This window comes from Euprymna scolopes, chromosome 23, assembly GCF_053919585.1.
Source record: "Euprymna scolopes isolate OS-2025 chromosome 23, ASM5391958v1, whole genome shotgun sequence".
NCBI classification, from domain to species: domain Eukaryota; kingdom Metazoa; phylum Mollusca; class Cephalopoda; order Sepiida; family Sepiolidae; genus Euprymna; species Euprymna scolopes.
In genome coordinates, this window is record NC_136504.1 from 10,495,314 (window position 1) to 10,516,103 (window position 20,790).

Consider the following 20,790-nt stretch of genomic DNA (forward strand, 5'->3'; position numbering starts at 1 on the left):
ATCACAATCCTGATAAGTTATCGGCAATCAGTGTATAATCACAATACTCATAAGTGATTTAGCGCCAGCCTGTGTCTGGTCGCTGCAGATCACAATACCCATAAATTATTCATCGTCAGCCAGTGCATGGTGAATGCAGATCACAATACTCATAAGTTATTAATCACCAGACACTGGCTGGTAGGTACAGATCACATTATTCATGAGGTTTTTATCGCCAGCCAGTGTCTGGTGAGTACAGATTATAACACTCATAAGTTATTTATCGCCAGCTACTTATTATTGGTATTAGTTGTAGTAGTAGTAGCAGCAGCAGCATTAGTATTATTATTATAATTAGTATTATTATTAGTAGTAATAGTAGTAGTATTTTATTATCATTATTATTATCATTATTAATGTTATTTTTATCAAACTTATTATTAATCTTAGTAGTAGTAGTAGTAATTTTAATATCATTATGGGCTCACAAGGAGCTTTCACACAGGTTATCAAAGATCTCATTGAATACAACCTGTGGTGTTCCCTGGAAGCTGAGTGACAACAAGTCTCCCCAGATTTTCCAGTACTCTCCACCTCTTTCGATACCATTTGCAAATAAATTTGCATTATTGCAACAGCTGCATGCCATTGATTTCTTGTTAGCAGTGGCCATTGGTCTTTACTGGAATTTGAGTGGCAATAAGTCTCCCTAAGGTCCCAATTCTCTTCGCACTTATACAGTGGAGGTCTGGTCAGTGCTCACTCCTCGGTCTTTCCTTCCTTCCTCCTTGACTACATGGCTATTTGGTTTCATTCCTATTTTTAGGGGGGGGGGGCAGTGATGTAGTAATGGGGGATGGGGTGGGGTTAGGGAACTTATAGGTCTGCAGCTTCAATGTTCTTGGTTCCATGTAGCGCTTCATGTTTTGTCTCTGTAGCAGTTTGTCTGATCTACGCTTTTGGTTCGTCTGTGTTAGTCTCCACATTCAAGAGTTTTCCTTAACATTTCAGCTGTTTTCATTATTGTCATTCATTGGATTTTTCCAGTCGTTCCTCTGATTCCAATTTCTCTCATTCTTTTTTCAAAGTTTTTCAGAATTGTCTCTAGTACTCCTACTATTATAGGTATCATTTTGATTTTCTTCATCTTCCATATCCCTTTCAGCTCCATGTATTTGCTACATTTCTCCTTTTCTTTGATATTCACCTTATGGTCAGCTGAAACAGCAAAGTCTACGATTTGACAGGATTTTTCTTTTTTAATTATTACGACATCTGGTTTTCTTTCTTGGATGGTTTTATCAGTTTGTATGTCCATGTCCTATAGGATTTTGTGATTCTCATTTTCAAGTACTGTTGCCAGCTTATGTTTGTACCACTTATTTGTGCGTTCAAGATATAGGTGTTTGCATAATTCCCAGTGCACTGCCCTTCCCACTTCCATGTAGTTGTTTTTCTTCCCATTTTACTTTTCTCACCTTATTCTTTATTTCACTGTTTATTATTATTATTATTATTATTATTATTATTATTATTATTATTATTATCGGCTAACAAGGAGCCATCACACAAGTCATCAAAGATTTCTCTTCGAAAACAACCTCTGCTGTTCCCTGGAACCTGATTGAGAAGTCTCCTCAAATTTCCAGTACTCTCCACCTCTTTTGATAACATCTGCAAATGAATTTTTTGTTATCGCAACAGCCACTTACCATTGATTTCTCGCTGGCAGCAGCCATTGGTCTCCACTGGAATGTGAGCGGCAATAAGCCTCCCCAAGGTTCCAATTCTCTTTGCATATGTCCAGCAGAGGTTTAGTCAGTGCTCTCTCCTTGGTTTTTCCATCCTCCTTGACCCTTCTTGATTATTTGGCATCACTCTTATTTTATTATTATTATTATTAGTAGTAGTAGTAGTAGTAGTAGTAGTAGTAGTAGAGTAGTATCGTTATTATTATTATTATTATTATTATTGTTATTATTATTGTTGTTATTATTATTATCGTTATTATTAATATTATTATTATTGTTATTAATATTATTATTATCATTATTACTATTATTATTGTTATTATTATTATTATCATCGTTATTATTATTATTGTTATCATTATTATTATTATTATTGTTATTATCATTATTATTGTTATTATTATTATTATTTTAGGATGAAGTAAAGAATAGATCCCCCGTAGCAGACGACGCCGCCTGGCGGTGCCAGGCGCACAATTCAACTAACATCGGTGATTCGACCTTGACATTGGCACAAGCACATGGCGTCGGTTGTTTGTAAACACGTCAAATAGCAAACATGCTCGAATATTCGCCAGCAATTTTTTTAAAAATATATTTATAAACTTTTGAAGATAAACCTTAGAATAATAATTATGTTTCGCGGATTTTTGTGCTAAAGATTGATTTTTATGTAAAGTGTTTTATAATTCTTTTTTTTCTGTGTGTTTTTTAATACAATTCAGTATTTATTTAATTATTCTTTCTTTAAAACATTAACTTTACCGACAATTAATATATTTTTTTAAATAATATTTTTAAATATTGAATTTTGATTTAATCTCATGATACCATCACGTGATCAATTTATTAAATGACAAAAAAATCCAAAAGTCGAAGAAGCCAAAATTTTACGAGGTATTAAAAGAAATTAATATTTGGACCATTTTGTTTTAAATACTGTAACAAATGGATAAAGCCATTTTCAAAGATGTTGTGTGTCCGTTGATTTCTAGAGACCATCTATCCATAATTGAATGGATGAAACAGCATTTCCTACTTGCAAATGAAATGAATTGTGAATTCTATAATGTCCGTATGAATTGGACGAAACATTCAATGACATTGGATAAATATGTTTGGAAATGCCAAAATAAAATGTGTCAAAAATATAAAAACAGAACATCTATACGATACAAGTTATTTTTTTTAATTCTAAGTTATCCTTACAGACATGGATATTAGCAATATATCTATGGAGTCAAAGAATAAGCCAAAAACAAATGCCATGATGCAACTGAATATTTCGAAACCGACGGCCAATGACATATATGCTGCATTTCGAGAAATATGTGTGAAATATTTTATCGATAATCCCATAAGACTTGGTGGGCCTGGAACAATCGTCCAGATAGATGAATCGTGTTTTTCCCACAAACCAAAGCATCATCGTGGAAGAGCTCTACTCACAAGCCATTATGGGTGTTTGGCTTGGTTGATACAAGCAGTAAGCCTGCAGTAGGATACATGGAGATAGTCGAAAAAAAGGAATAAAGAAACCTTATTACCCATAATAAAAAACATTGTTTTACCAGGAACGACCATTCATAGCGATGAATGGAAAGCATATAGTACGATAGAGACTGATTTGGGATTTCCCCATTACAATGTAAACCATTCACAACATTTTGTGAACCCAAACAACCAAGTCCATACACAGACAATAGAAAGCTATTGGAATCGCCATAAACGATTTATTAAATCAATGCTCGGCTGTAGAAGATCTCACTTAGATTCCTATCTGAAGGAATTTATGTGGCATGAAAGAAATTCAGAAAATACATTTTTCAAATTGTGTGATATCATTTCTGTACAACATCCATTTATTTAAATGTATTTTGTTTAAATGTTATGTTTCGTTACATTAAAAACTTGTATTTAATTTGCTTTTGTGGATAAGTAAACAAATAGGAAGTTTTTTTAAATAAAAATAAAAATTATAAAAACATTTCTATCTTGTGATACTACATTTCATCTTTATAAAATAAAAGTTATAAAAAGATATGTGAATAAAATAATATATTTTTTATCTCGATTGTTTATACTTGTGATTTTATTATGCATAAAAAATTGCCTCGGCCTAAAAGGATTTCTCCTTCACTGACCATCGACATACATCGCACTGTAAATAAATATTGAATTGTATTAAAAACGCGAAAAAGAAATGGCCAAAACCGTATAGAATGAATCTTTTTTATATAAGTTTTATTCAAACAGTCTTTATTTGAACTTAATGGACTGTTTTTTTAATTATTATTTATTAACTGTTTTATTCTTTTTATCAAACAAAAATAGAACTTTTATAATGAAATACATATTATGGACTGTTTTTCAAACATCGAAATTTTAAAATTAAAGTTTTATTTAAAACAAAAAAAAAAGACGAGGTGTTTTTTCTTTTCGAGATATTTTTTTTCACCATTTATTACTTTGAAATTTTATTCAACAATGAAATGATAAAAAAAAACTTTTCGTTAAATATATTTTTTAAAAATTATTATAAAATATCTTTAAAGTCTATTTTTATGTCTGTAAAAGTTTGTTGAAAGTTCAAATAAAGTTTATAATTTAATTGAAAAAAAAACAAAAAAACACCTCGTCTTTTTTTTTTTAAAAAATAAAACTAACTTTAATTTAAAAATTTCGAAACAGTCCATAATATATATGTCATTATAAAAGTTCTATTTTTGTTTGATAAAAAGAATAAAATAGTTATTAAAAAGTTCTGTAAATATATTAAACACGCACTCAGAAAGACACCCATTTATTGAAATATCTTTTATTAAAAAAAAAAAAATCTTGCTCGCGAATATTCGTAAAAATGTAATATTTAAAAATATTATTTTGAAAATATATTAATTGTCGCTGAAGTTAATGTTTTAAAGAATAAATATTGAATTGAATTGTCTTAAAATGTTTTGTAAATATATACTTTTTCTTTTAAATCTTCAAAGGTTTTATAAATATATTTTTAAAAAAATGCTGGTACATATTCGAGCATGTTTGCTATTTGACGTGTTTAAAAACAACCGACGCCATGTGCTTGTGCCAATGTCAAGGTCGAATCACCGGTGTTAGTTGAATTGTGCGCCTGGCACCGCCAGGCGGCGTCGTCTGCTACGGGGGATCTATTCTTTACTTCATCCTTATTTTATTATTATTATTATTATTATTGTTATTATTATTATGGTTGTGTTGTCTATCATAAAGGGGATCGTATGTGTGATATCTATTCAGGGTTAATGTTGTGCGATCTAATATTCAGTGATCGTCTAGTGATCTTTCTATTAAATGATATGTTCATATGCTGTTGTGTGTGTGTGGTACATGTATTTTTCAACATACCTTCGCGCGTCGTCAATGTTGGCCGATCTGGAATCATCTTGTGTCTAGGAGGGAGACTGGTACCTGTTTTTGGGACGATTATTCATTTCACTCCAAGACAAGGAATTGGTTTTATAGTTTATTTCACTTTCCAGATGTCTCGCAGAAGGATGGAAAGTGAATCTCTGGCCTGCGTGGTTTCTCTTGGTCTCTGTTCTACACACGTCAGCCCCCCCCCCCAGTGAAGGGGAGGAGACATTTGTTAAGCCGTCCGTCGCCTTCTAGGTCAAAACCCAATCTCCACGATTCAGCTAACCTGATCACATGACTCACACGCAATCTAATCAGCTGAGCCTGATTTTCAGTCAACGTGTCTCAATATAATTTACTCATCTCCCCCCCTCTCTCTCTCTCTCTCTCTCTCTCTCTCTCTCTCTCTCTCTCTCTCCATTCTATAACATTATTATCGTTATTATTATCAGTGGTATTAGTATTAGTAGCAATCACACAAGCCACTATCAAATATTGCTCTTTGAGAACAAATTGTGGTGTTTATTGGAGTCTGAATGACGATAAGTCTTCCTAAACTTCCAGTACTATCCACCTCTTTCGATAACTTTCACAAAAGAATTTGCATTATCACAACAGTGGCTTACCATGAATTTCTAGTTGGCGGCAACCATTGGTCTTTACTGGAATTTTGGTGGCAATAAGCCACCCAAATCCTCTATGCACTCAGTCAGTGGAGGTCTGTCATGTGCTTTCTATCTTCTGTCTTTCCATCCTACTTGAACCTCATTATTTGGTGCAGTGCTTGTTTATCGTGACACTCACACTCACACACATACACACAAAAAAATAAAAAAGGGGGGGGGGTACCTTACAATTATACAATTCCATTTATTTTACATCTGTAGCAGTTTCTATATGTCCGACTTATGCCTGTAGCTTAAGCATGTTAGTCACTGCATTCAAGGTTTTCCTTAATAATTCCGCCGTTTCCATTATTGTATCTTCTCAGATGTATCTTCTTAGCCTTTCCACTGATTTCAGTCTCTTCTTTTTCGGTATTGTTCCTACTATTAGTAGTGTTATCTTGTCTTTTTTATCCTCCATATGCCTTTGAGCTCTCTAGCAAAGTCAGTGTATTTGCTCTACTTCTCCATCTCTTTGATCTTCACTCTGTGGTCTGCTGGAACAGCAAAATCTACAATCTGGCAGGACTTTTCCTTCTTGTCGACTATTATGACACCCTGTCTCCTTGCTTGGATGGATTTATCAGTTTGTATATCCATGTTCCAAAGGATCTTATGATTTTCATTTTCAATTTGTGCTTTACCATTTGCCTGGGTGTTCAATATTCAGTTGTCTGCATAATTACCAGTGTACTGCCTTCCTCACTTGATTGCGTCTATTTTTATATTCTTTTTGGGATAGTTTGCTGCATTCACTTATTATGTGGTTTATTGTTTTGTCTCTTCGTCCACGGCGTCTGCATTTGCTGATTTCTTGTGTTTTGTCGATCCTTGCTTTGATGTGGTTGGTTCTAATCGCGTTATTTTGTGATTCAGTTTATTAGAGATTCAGTTTCTCTGTTTAGGTTTCCTTTTCGTAGATATTTCCAGGTGTTTTCATTCGTCTCATCTTTTGTAATCCTTATTATTATTATTATTATTATTATTATTATTATTATTATTATTATTATTACTATTATTACTATTATTATTACTATTATTAATATTATTATTATTATTATTATTATTACTATTATTATTATTATTATTATTATTATTATTATTATTATTACTATTATTATTACTACTATTAATATTATTATTATTATTATTATTATTATTATTATTATTATTATTATTATTATTCAGGTTATCCAGTTCTTCCAGGTTACCTAGGTTATCCTGGTTATCCTGGTTATCCTGGTTATCCACAAGGTAGTCCCCAAGGCAGATGTTGTAGAAATTCGAAATGTTCCACAGTGTGTGTGTGAACCTTCAACGTAAGTATCCGAATACATTTATTTACTTTGAAATTGATTTTGTTTTTCTTTTTAAACATTAAACAGTTAATCGTTGCACTTTCAAAGTTTTCACATCACAAGTGATGGATATCATGTTATTGCATTTTATTTTAATGGAAGTCGCCTCAGACAAGGCATAAAGCCACTTGATGTAAGAAACTAAAAAAATACAACTTCAAGGTTAAAAATTGGCCAATGATAAGTGTTAGATGGAACATCTTCTGATCCAGAAAACAGCAACACTTTCCCCTTTGTCAGAAATATCGCTTATGGAATGAGAAACTAAAGAATAAAACAAAGGGAAGCAAGAGTTACACGGTTGCCCAAAATAAGCCTGAGGTCCACTTTCTATTCTCCAAGTGAAAGCAAGGTTTTTCGCTTCTCCAAGACTTTCCCAAATATTTTATTTCACAGCCGTAAAACTGGCATCAAAATAAGCTAAAGTGTTTTCAGTTCTTTTTCTTTACAATATTCATACATATTTGGTATTTTATTGATGCATAAAAAGTTGTTTTTTTTTCTTGAAAAATGAACGTGTAAGTTAAGATTTCATTTCTGTTGTGTTCTGAAAGGGATCAGTTAGCATGATCATGACCTTCGTAATATATGTCATTAAGGCCCGTGAGCTGAAAAAATGATGTCATGTGTGAGGTTTTAGCAAGCAAGATCTATCGAATAGTCAGACTGTCAGTAATGAATTAAAAAATGTTACAAAAAGCATGAGAAAAATTTTACTTAAAGAAATTGCATAAAAAAAGAGAAAATAAGGAACATGATGATTTTTACTGAAACTGATTGAATAAAAAAAAAGAAAAGCGTAACTTATCTTGCTTTTGGTAACATTCATTTGTTATATAATTGAATTATTGACCCTTTTTTTACCTTTGTTGGTTTCTCTGTTAAATCGCCCAAAATGATTTTGTTATTAAACTTTATCTACTTCCGGTTGTTTTTTTGGGCCACGTGACCAGATTCACAAGACCAACATCAATGACATCAGCAAGTTATATGACTTCAGTGCTTAGGCCATCTTAATATTACAGAGGGTCGTGGCACGACACCATGTTAGACGTCACTTAAAGATCATGTTTTTCCCCCCCCAAACACATAGTTTCAAATTGATCTTTTTATAGCATCCTTTTCATAAACATGATAAAATTTATTTGAAGAATTTTTAAGAGTAAAAGGTGGGCCATCAGGTTTACTCCTGAGAGCCTCATAACTCTCGTTTCTCTTATTTTGTCTTTTAGTCCTCACATTCCATGTTTCTGTTTTCTGGATTTTAATCTATTCCATCTAACACTCATCATTAGACGGTTTTTCACCTTGAAATAGTATTTTTCTTTTATTTGTTAACTCAAGTGGCTTCATGCTTTGTCTGTAGAGATTTCCATAAAAAAGTCATGCATTGCCTGTCTTTCTTTACTCTTTTTTTCATGTTATTTTAAAATTATGTTGACCAAATGTTGCTACAAGTTGTAGCCGTTCTCTTATAATTAATCGTATGTTACCATGCAATTTTTTTTAATCGTATTTTCATGTAAAATTCGAGTTTTACGATATCTTTTTTTTTTAAAACTAGCATGGGTGCCCGACGTTGCCCGGGTGTTTGGAGGTGTATGTTGAGCAAAAAAAAAAAAAAAAAAAAAAAGGTCAATTTTTTTTAACTTTGACCCCGAGTTATTAAGTTAGATCCATGTCCAAGGAACCTATGTCTAAAATTTCAAGTATTTAGACCCCAAACTATCGGAAGAGTTTGGTAGAGTTTTCAAAGGTCAAATCATTGACCTTTGACCCCTTAACAGCGAAATTTCTGGCCGAAAACCGATCACATAGATTTTCCCAAATCTCAGTACTCTGTATATCAAATCTCGAGTCTTTAGACTAAAAATTGACCGAGTTATTGCGTAGGGAAATGTACACAGACACACAGACACACAGATACACAGACACGTTCACTTTGATAGATATACTAGGATTTCATCCCGGTATTGCCCGGGTGTTTGGAGGTGCATGCTGAGCAAAAACAACCAAAAAAGGGTTAATTCTTTAAACTTATTATTAACCTATTATGACCCCTTAAAATTTATTGTTTTGGGCTCAAATCAAGTTATTAAGTTAGATCCATGTCCAAGGAACCTATATCTAAAATTTCAAGTGTATAGACACAAAATTGTCGGACGAGTTTGGTTGAGTTCTCAAAGGTCAAATCATTGAACTTTGACGCCTTAACAGCAAAATTTCTGGCCGAAAACCAATCACATAGATTTTCCCAAATCTCAGTACCCTGTATATCAAATTTCGAGTCTGTAGACTAAAAATTGACAGAGTTATTGCGTAGGGAAATGTACACAGAGAGACAGATATACAGACACGTTCACTTTGATAGATAGATAGATAGATAGATAGATAGATAGATAGATAGATTAAACAAAAATATATACATATACATAAATATATATGGAAACAATTTTGTGTTTACTATAACCTTTTTACACAAATATTATATAAGTATAAATCATGTAGAATATCTGCATAAATATAATTACACGTAACCGTTAACTAAAGATGATCATCTCATAAGAAAACCAAAAAAACTAATAGGGAATTAATTAAAATGAATGTTTAAAAGAATATGCAAATTAGTTAGATCTTTTGCAGATGAATGCAATTGCACGATCCATATATAACAAAGTTGTATTTTCTTTTAACATACATAGAAAAGAGGGTTTTTAATATGAATATCACTGCAAACAAAAGAAAAACGAATTCATAGGAGTATAGAAGATAGATAGATTGTTAGGTGAAAGTACAGAATATTTACAAAACCCCTCCTCCCATGTTAAGAATGGCTTTCTAAATAATAACGTTAGCACGGTAACATAAGTGCATAAGTATGTAAACAATTTTTAAACCGTTTTTATTTTTAAGTTAAAAAATTTTTGTTAAAAAAATGGTGTTTTTCCAACTTGTCAGTTTTGCCTCTGTTCGTTTCATTTCACTCGATCTTGGTTTTTGATCGCAAGGTCAAGGCTGCTACTTGCGCTATGAAATTGTGGATGACAGCCATCTTGAATATTATTCATTCAATGTTTACATTTTTTAATCGTGCATTTCTGGAGTTTAGATGGGTAAAATAAATTAGATTTTTACTCGAAATGAATCCTCATGTAATAATGTTTAAGAATAAAAAACATTTTTAATGCCTACATAGACGTATTTTCTCATGTCACCTTCAACCCCTATTTAGTGACATTACCAGTATGCCTATATTTATTCTTATATATATATATATATATATATATATATATATATATATATATATATATATATATATATATATATATTAAGTAATGTGATTTATAATTTTAAAATTTTAAAAAAAATTTTAAAATTTAAAAATCAAAATTAAAAGATAGATATAATAAGATTTTCAATAAGAACACAATTAAAGTCTCTTACTCTACTATGCCTAACCTTCATCAGAAAATAATTAGCTCTAATAATAATAAAATTAATAAACTACAAAATGCAACTATACAAAATACATCGGACTGTAACTGTAGAAGAAAAATAAATGTCCCCTACAAGGCTCATGTAAAATTAAAAATGTTATCTATAGCTGCACAGTATCAAAAACTCCAAATATACAAGAACCTATCAACAGCCATAACTCAACTACCAGATTAAATAATAACACCAACTTAAATCAATCTACCGATCAATTATTAACCAACCCACCACATTATAATCCAACAATAGACCTAACGGAAAATAATCATAATAATCAAGAGGTAATATATATTGGTTCCACATCTGGCCCAATAAAACATAGAATTTCAATGCACAAACATTCTTTTAAAAATAACTCTCTATCAAACCAAACTACTCTATCCAACTATATTTGGCAACTAAAAAATAGCAATATTTCTTTCAACTTAAAATGGCAAATAATTGAGACTTGCAAATCATATAAACCAGGAGATAAATTTTGTACATTATGTACAAAAGAAACCCTAAAAATTTTAAAATATGAAAATATAAAAAGCACAACCAAACTAGTAAATTCAAGACACGAGCTTCTATCATGTAATCATAAACGTTGGTTTAAATTTAATAAATATAAACCACCTTAAATCATTAAAAATTACTCATTAGTAAAAATAGATTACTTTTTTTTTTTTTTTTTTTTTTTAATAAATTAAGTTAGACCAATTACCGCCCTTAGACTCGTAAATCAAATAATAAATAAAGCCATGACAATTATCTCCCCTTAAAAACTTGCAAAATAAATATTCTCTCTCTATAGATATTAACTGTAGCGTCTTTAAATCAAAATACGCTAACGGAAACAATTTACTGCACGAGCGTCGCCCTTTTAAAATTCATCATTCAATAAAATAAAAAGCTATAGCAAACATCTAAATGACTACTTTAAATACAGTTCCTGATTTCAAAAAAAGAAAAACTAAAAGGTAACTATATCTATATATTTTTAAATCAAATTTATTATGTAAATTCAAAAAAATATTTTTTTTTCTACTCATTTCTATCTCTAACCTATACCAATTTTCTTATTAATTTTCTTATAAATTTTAAATCCAAACCTTTTACTTCAATTTTTCAGATTCATCTATCTGCCTTACTTTTAATGCTAGGTTTATTTTTGGTGTCTTTTCAATTCAATAGAAATCCTCCTAAATTTGCTGATGAGGAGACCGTGCTTACCAAAAAAACTATGTATAATTGTTCTACATGACTTCATGTATACCACAAATAAAAAGCACGGATTTCCGAAACGATCGTACAGATAATTGACTTTGTTGTTGTTCCTTCTTATGAAACTGATTTTTAATTTAATTAAATTTTGATTTTTAAATTTTAAAAATTTTTTTTAAATTTTTAAATTATAAATCACATTACTTAATATTGAATTAGCTCTAGGACATTTAACTATCGAGCTTATTATATATCTAAATTACAACGAGCATTTCCTGTATTTTAATTAAACTAGTAATTTCACTATTACATTAAAATACACTTAGCTCTTTAGACTATTATTCTAATCTCCTTTAAATTATATATATATATATATATATATATATATATATATATATATATATATATATATATATATATATATATATATATATGTTTATATTTTCTTATATATTTTTATTTAATTGCAGGTTCTTCTCACCGGATTTGCTGGAATCACTGATTTTACATATCAAAAAATGAATATTCATATTTTTTTATACATTTTATAAATAAATACATTTTTAAATCTGTATTTTGTTATTTTTTTATGTTCTTGTTCTGTAATGTATGCATCCAGGAGAATGCACATTGGCAAAACCCTTGCAACATGCTGACGTGAAAGTAAACACACAAAAAAAGCAAACAATACCAGATTCACCTTTAAAACATGAAGCAAAATACTTGAAAACGGCCATGTTATAGTCAGCAGGGAAGCAGCTCCACATCATTGTGTTGCATAGACGAGTAGTTCTATGAAGCTAGAAAGAAACTCATAGAATTTTCTTTTAGGTTTAGACAAACAAAGAGTAAGGGAAGTTGCTGATAGTGGTTTTAGCTAGTCGAGTGTTTGACATGCCTTATGATAGGGAGCTATAGAGTGAAGCTCAGTCGAGCACTTACTATGAAAATAATGATAGAGCAGAGATTGGCTCGCAACGTATCGTCTATGAGAAAAAGGCAGTAGAGAGAAGAAAAGGACATCGCCCACCAAATTTTGAACTCGGTTTTGTACCTGATCCAGGCAGAAGAGCATGCTTTGAACAGTTCCTCCCAAGATTTGGTAACTGTACTCCATTTTTGAACGTATTTATCTTTCACACAGGTCATAAATGTAATACTTTCTGGAGCAGTAGAATGATCCAACCATTTTCCAGGTGAGGTCCAAGCATTTGTGATTAACAGAGAGCAACTTGGTTTTAAATGCAATAAAATTAACCAGCCACCTTTTTCCCCATTGCACCATGCGCTGAACGTTAGAAGAGTGAGCATCAGAAAGATCTTGGTCATTGCTAACCTTTGAGGTGTTGCCATAGATGGTAGTGTCGTCTGCATAAATGTCTACGAATGATTTTTTTTTTTTTTTTTTTTTACACAGTGATCACCACTTATCAAAGACCCGGAAGCCACTCAGGGATAAGGGTTATTGCAAGTACATTACGTTAGTGTGGAGATTTGATAAAGTGTTTAATTAAGGGGGCGGTTCATTAGGAATTTGTTAACATTGGACTTGAAGACATCCAAGTTGTAGTCCACAGGGAAGCAGGCAGACGGAACAGAGTTCCACAGGCGTGCAGTTCTAAGAAAGAAGCTTTGTTTAATCTAAGAAGAATGTGATTTGGGAGATCAGTGAAGATCAGGAAGGGAGTTGGGCCCAGGATTGAACCTTGAGGGACGCCAGCATTGATCCTATGAGATCTTGTAGAGCTTTATGCCATACCCTATCAAAAGCCTTGGCTATGTCAAGAGCAATTCCCTCATCAAGAGATTCACTAATCCTGTGTAATATTACAGTTGGCACATCAGCTGTAGATCTAGCAGGATGGAAACCATAATGCATGTCATTGGTAGGTTGTTTTTGCTGAGGTGGTTGACTACTTCACTGTTTATCACAGATCAAACAACTTACGAAGGACAGGAGATGGATTAGTCTGTACTGAGAAGCAAATAACCGATGTACAGAATTTTTAAATACAGGGCACACTAACAAAGTTTTCCAAGACGTTGGGTAACATTTCTTTTTAAAGCAACATTTAAACAGCTTGACTAGTTCAGGTTGAAGATTTTTAGGACTATGATTTGTATGCTGTCAGCGCCAATTGCTTTATTAGAATGAAGATTTTTGATAATCTTGGCAACATCACACACAGACATATGGATGTTGCACAGTGTGTTTTCAGTCATGGAAAGAAATGCAGGACACAGACGGCCTTGGTTACAAAGGGTGGAATTTGATGCAAAGTTCTTAGCAAAGAGTTTGGCTTTGTCAGATGCTGATGAAATTACCTCAGGTCCATTAATGATGGTTGTTTGGCTAAAGTTAACACATCTGTTTAGAACCATTTTATTTGCCAAAATTCGTGGAAACCAAACCACTGCTCAGCTACTTTAGACTTGACAGACTGAGCATACAACTCTCTTGCATTCTTTATTACCCTTTTGTAGTGGATGCTGGCAGTCCTAAAGGCGGCTTTATTTTCAGAACATCTATTTCGTTGAAAGTAATGGCAGTGGCACATTCTAGAGTGAACCACGACTGGCTGTTTGGTTTTTGTTGGAATCTTTAGGTGGGTATGAAGCAGTCTATATCAATGCTTAATCAGTCAGTCAGGTCCGATACTGTAGAGGACACATTCGTTTGCTGCTGCTGCTGCTGCTGCTGATGATGATGATGATGATGATGATGATGATGATGATGGTGATGATGACGACGACGACGACGACGATGATGATGATGATGATGATGATGATGATGATGATGATGATGATGATGATGATGATGATGATTCATAGTTCTATGGATTCCCAAATCACTGAAAAATAAGCCACCCAAATCCTCTATGCACTCAGCCAGTGGAGGTCTGTATTGTGCTTTCTATCTTCTGTCTTTCCATCCTCCTTTACCTTCATTATTTGGTGCAGTGCCCGTTTATGGTGACCCCCACCCCCAAAAAAAGAATGGGAAGTGGGGTACCTTACAATTATACAGTTTCAGTTTTTTTCATTCAGTAGGATTTTCACCGTCACTCCTCAGTTTCCTCTAATGGTTTTGATATGATTGAATACCACAAAGACTCTGACATGCATGAACTCATTTATATCCAGAACACCCACCCCGTTGACTAGAGATCATTGTCTTGAATCAATAGGTCCAAACTTTTCTAATTCCAATACCGATTCTGATACCCTAAAAGTCCAGATTTTTCTGATTTCAATTAATCTTTACACATTAACCTTCCACTTTAGATTGGCATTTAAATCTAACCACTCCAGCCAAATATTGATGGTTGGGAATTTAGTAAGACAATCCATAATTTTTTCATTTTCTATTTGTTTTTGCTAGTCGACGGGGGTGGGTACGAATATAGACTCATATTCGTAACACCCCCCACTTAGACTAGAAAACATAATTTTTAATCAGACGATGAAGCATAAATGTACTTTGGATGAATCTTATAAAACAGCATCAGTTACTTATATTTCATCTGTCGTTCAACTGTATCCTGAGCAACTTTGTCTCTGATAATATCGACACAAAACTCTCACTAGATCTGAGTGTCTAAATACAAGTAGTTGAAGATTCTAATGTCTACCATCATGATCGGCTTGAATTCTCGAGCTATACAAACACAACTGATAAGTGCACATATAGTTTTTCCATGGCATAATCCCTCGTGCAGATTGTCAATTTACCGACTTGTCTCTCAGATGATGAGGACCAGCAAGCGCCACTTCTCAATCTATTTTTGGCTACACTGCCTAAGGCTTGTGCAATGGATGCCCATAGAACACTTTTAATGGTAACTTTTTATAAGTAATGCAACGGTCACTTTCTTTTCTGGCATTGTTTAAACTGCTAAATCTATTTAACTTAATAATTTATCCATCAATAATCACTCGTACATTACATTGTTAAATATGTGTTCTTCAAGATTGGCTTTGATTTATTTAATACTTCCTTCATTTAACGCATTCTTCTCGTAGCTGTTATACTTCATTATAATACATCTTATTATTCTAGTCTATTATTTAAAAAAAAAACAAAATTGCATGTTTTTGGAACTCCCTACCTGTTGACTGTTTTCCTTCTACCTGTAAACTTGATCTTTTCAAGACTAAGTCCATTTGCTGTCTTTATTATATTTGTCACTCGTTTCTTTTAGCTTCCAAATGCATGTATTTGGTTATTTTAATGTTCGCCACAGTAATTGCCTTGGTTTCTCGAGCTGTACAGGTGCAGCTAGTAACAACACGTATAGTTTCTCTATTACACATTTCTTGTTATGGCACTAAATCTCGTTAGATGCAGGTGTGATTTTTCTATATATGCCCGAAATTGGCATTACAAGTTATTTCAAACAAAGTTTGACTGTCAGTTGCCGGATGACAATTGTTATGCTATCATGCATGAAATTCGGTATTGAGAAGAGAAGAAAACGTTGTGAGCCTGTTTCTGCTTTGTAGTTATTTTCATGGTAAGTGCTCGTCTGAGCTCTAATCTATAGTCCCCCCTCGCCATTTTCACGAAAAAAACTCGTCTAGCTGAAAACACTATTAATAATCCTCCCCCACTCTTTATCTGTGCCTAAACCTAAACGTAGATTCCATGAACAAAGCTTCTTTCTTAGAACTGCACACTTCTCTTCCATTTGCCTGCTTTCCAGCTGACTACAATATGATCGTCTTCAAGTCCAATGTAAACAAGTTCTTGATGAGTCGTTCCCCTTAAGTAATCCAATTTACCAAATTTCCACTACTAACGATTACTACGGTATTGTCCCATTGACTACTCTACACTCTTTAACCCTTATCCTCGAGTTGCTTTGTTGTTTTGTTTTCTTTAAAAAAAAGTATTTTGCTGAAAAGCAAACATTTTGCTTTTAATTTTAAATCAAATATTAATACTCATATTAAACTTTAAAAACTTCAAACATTAATACTAATTTTAACCTTAAAAACTTCAAACATTAATCCTAATTTTAACCTTAAAAACTTCAAACATTAATCCTAATTTTAACCTTAAAAACTTCAAACATTAATACTAATTTTAACCTTAAAAGCTTCAAACATTAATCCTAATTTTAACCTTAAAAACTTCAAACATTAATCCTAATTTTAACCTTAAAAACTTCAAACATTAATCCTAATTTTAACCTTAAAAACTTCAAACATTAATACTAATTTTAACCTTAAAAACTTCAAACATTAATCCTAATTTTAACCTTAAAAACTTCAAACATTAATACTAATTTTAACCTTAAAAACTTCAAACATTAATCCTAATTTTAACCTTAAAAACTTCAAACATTAATCCTAATTTTAACCTTAAAAGCTTCAAACATTAATCCTAATTTTAACCTTAAAAACTTCAAACATTAATCCTAATTTTAACCTTAAAAACTTCAAACATTAATCCTAATTTTAACCTTAAAAACTTCAAACATTAATACTAATTTTAACCTTAAAAACTTCAAACATTAATCCTAATTTTAACCTTAAAAACTTCAAACATTAATCCTAATTTTAACCTTAAAAACTTCAAACATTAATACTAATTTTAACCTTAAAAGCTTCAAAGCAATTAGAAGTTTACTGAAATACAAACAAACATTCACTATTAGTATTTATTTGCTTTCCCACCAAAGCAACATGTGACACAAGGTCGTTTTTAATGTGGGGTTAAACTAGCTCCTCGAAAAAAAGGAAAAAGGCAAAAGAGGCACTCTGGTTGGGATCAAAAATAATAATTGTCCCAGCATAGAGGGTTTCCCCTCTGCTATTTTATTTTAGTCAGTTACGTTACCCAGAAATCAAAGCGTCACACAAATTAAACTAGCAAGGCTACCTGGTGTTTCCCAGCTGAAGAATTCACATAGCGTTTTAATGACAGTATTAGAAAAAAAAAGGGGCATTACTACTTAATAACATTAATTTCAATAATAATTGTTTATAAAAATTTTAATTTTATTTCTTACGGGTGACCTTTTCAAAACTCATTAAAATATTAAATATTAACACATTAAAGTGTAGCAGCAGCAACAACACTTTGCAGCCTATTAGTTTAAATATATTTTGTTTAGAAGCTCAAGACTGATTTGTGCAGACATAAAACGGCGCTGTTTTACAATTTGTCACTGTGCAAAGGGAGACAACTCTCGTTTACTAAGAGATTTGTTAATTTTTTCATATTTTCAATTTAGGACGCGATATTTTTTTTAAATCAAAACATTAAAAAAAAAAGCTTGCGACGAATTTTTTTAATGTAAGAAAGTCGATAACATTAATAATAGAAAATGTAGCCTTTACGCAACTATTAAGAGAAAACCAACGATATTTTCATTAGATGAAAACATTTAAAAAAAGAATTGATTTAATTAAAAAAAAAAGGAAATGTCTTTAACCTTTAAAAAAATACCAAGAATGAAACTTTGTAATAAAACAAGTATAAAACTTTTAAAGCTGTAACAAAGCTTATAATATTAATAAAACCAACAATTTAGTTTTTAACGTTACAAAAAATGAAAATGCGACGATAGTTGTAGACGTATTGTAATTTTTATTAAACAAAAGCTGCGATTTATTATTTATGTTAAAAAATAGATGCTGGTGTTATTAATATCACAAGTTTTGTTCAGTAAAAAGACAAAAAAATTTTTTTTTTTTCTTCATATTTTCATCTTTGTTTTAATAAAAAGTTTTGTTTGAAAAAAAATATAATTTCCTATCATTGTATATATATATATATATATATATATATATATATATATATATATATATATATATATATATATATATATATATATATATATATATATATATATATATATATATATATATATATATATATATATATATATATATATATATATATATATATATATATATATATATATATATATATATATATATATATATATATATATATATATATATATATATATATATATATATATATATATATTACATTTTCACCCCAAACAAGGCACATTGCCACTTTGATGTAGGGCGTTACTATCAGGGACCTAAGCTACAGGGGCACTATATAGGGAATCGGGCAGCAAGATGACGGTTTACGTTACACTTGAACTCCAGCATGTCAGTACAATTGGGGAAGCAGGGACCCGGAAGGAAATTCCAAAGTCTAGCAGTTCTGGGGAAGAAATTACTGGAGTAGAAAGCTCTTTTACACCTAGGAATCTCTACTGTGTTGATTTAACTGCTTGTCGGGTTTGTCAAGGCTATTTATGTCGAGGGGGTACAAGTGCTTGATGTTCGTTGGAGCATTCACCAGGCAGAGGGATGCAAACATTTTGTCGATGGGACAGATGCTGAAGCTTACATTTCAAGTGTATATAGTGTAAACAGTTCAGGACCTATCTTTTGAACCTTGTCTAGGAGTGAAAGACTAGGAGCAGATGCACTAGCCCAAATGTGACAACAATACTCCATACATGGGCGAATGGTGGCCTTATAGAGGTACAGGATACTTTTGGGCGTTAGTAGCTTTCTAGCATGATAGAGAGAACCTACCTTCTTTGCAGTGGTCCTGGCAATGCTCTCAATGTAATTGTTCCAACTCATGTTTCCAGTGAACATAAGGCCAAGGAGTTTAAAAGAAGTACTTTCAGATAATGTCTTTGGCCATTGCTATTGATGGTAGAGAAGGTTTCTTGTAATTATTGAAGGAAACAAGTTTAGTCTTGGCAGCATTCAATGTGACTATCAATGTATGTCCCATTCTACTACAGATTGGAGGTCATCCTCTAGTGTTTCTGACATTTCTTTAGATATGTGTCCATTTGTTTTCCTGTCATGCCTGTTATAGAGCGTGGTGTCATCAGCATATATACCCATCTCAGAGACAATTTTGTAAGGGAGGTCATTTATGAATATCAAGAATAATAAAGAAGTCGTAAAAAATGTAGAAAAAAGTTGCTGCAGCTTACAACTATCATCGCATCTTCATTTTTTGTAACGTTAAAAACTAGATGTTGGTGTTATTAATATTATAAGGTTGGTTACAGTAAAAAAAAAAAAAAAATTTTCACTGCAGCTTTAAAAGTTTTATTCTTGGTTTATTAAAGAGTTTCATTCTTGGTATTTTTTTAAAGGTTAAAGACTAATTTCTCAATAAACTTACCATAACATTTACTTTTTAATTAAGAAAAAAAAAAGTTACCTTCTTTTTTTTAATGTTTTCACTAAAAAAAATACCGCGTCTCAAATCATGAGATGAAAAAATGAACAAATCTCTTAGTAAACGAGAGTTTTCTTCCTCTGCACAGTGACAAATTGTAAAACAGTGACAAATTGTAAAGCAGTGCCCATAAAAATTACCTTCCAGTTTTCCCAATCAGACGCCATTTCTTAAACAAACTGAGCACGTGACTAAATAGATGAAAATGTTAAACCAAGACACCTTGACCTTTTTTCTCTCTCTTCCATACTTGAATCCAGAACTGACTGCACGCATACAACAGTGCCTCATCGAAAGCCTTGTTGTGGGATTAACATCGACACCCACAGTTTTGCAACAAATGGAAATAAAAATGATGATAAATGGGTGTGAAATGGAGTTGCACAATCAAACAAGGATGAACGAGACGGATGAACAAATTTAATAGAAAATTTATTTTCGCAAAATCGATATAAAGTGAGAAGAGAAGACAAGAAAGTTTCTTCTTAATTGAAAGTCTCTTCCTGCGACTGAGGTAATAAAATGAAATGAAGTAGAAAAATGAAAGTTCTTGGTGAGAAATAACCAGTTCTTTTCAGGAAGAATCAAACATAAAAGTCCATCGCTTACTTTAGCAGAGAGATAGAAAAGGGTAAAAGTCCATTAGGATAAAAAGTCCATCTCCACAAGGAGAATTAATTATCAGGCGTGCAAGCATTTAACGT

The 20,790-nt window shown here is 31.9% G+C and overlaps 1 protein-coding gene across 1 annotated transcript in view; it reads left to right on the forward strand.

Moving 5' to 3' along the window:
• LOC145245743 (uncharacterized) overlaps positions 1-12,422 on the forward strand; it is a 42,032-nt gene extending 29,610 nt beyond the window's left edge. The window contains exons 6-7 of the mRNA XM_080107340.1: positions 6,980-7,110; positions 12,321-12,422. Coding sequence (XP_079963466.1) covers positions 6,980-7,101 — 122 coding nt within the window. The 3' untranslated portion in view covers positions 7,102-7,110; positions 12,321-12,422. The remainder of the gene's footprint in view (positions 1-6,979; positions 7,111-12,320) is intronic.
• Positions 12,423-20,790: the final 8,368 nt, after the last annotated feature.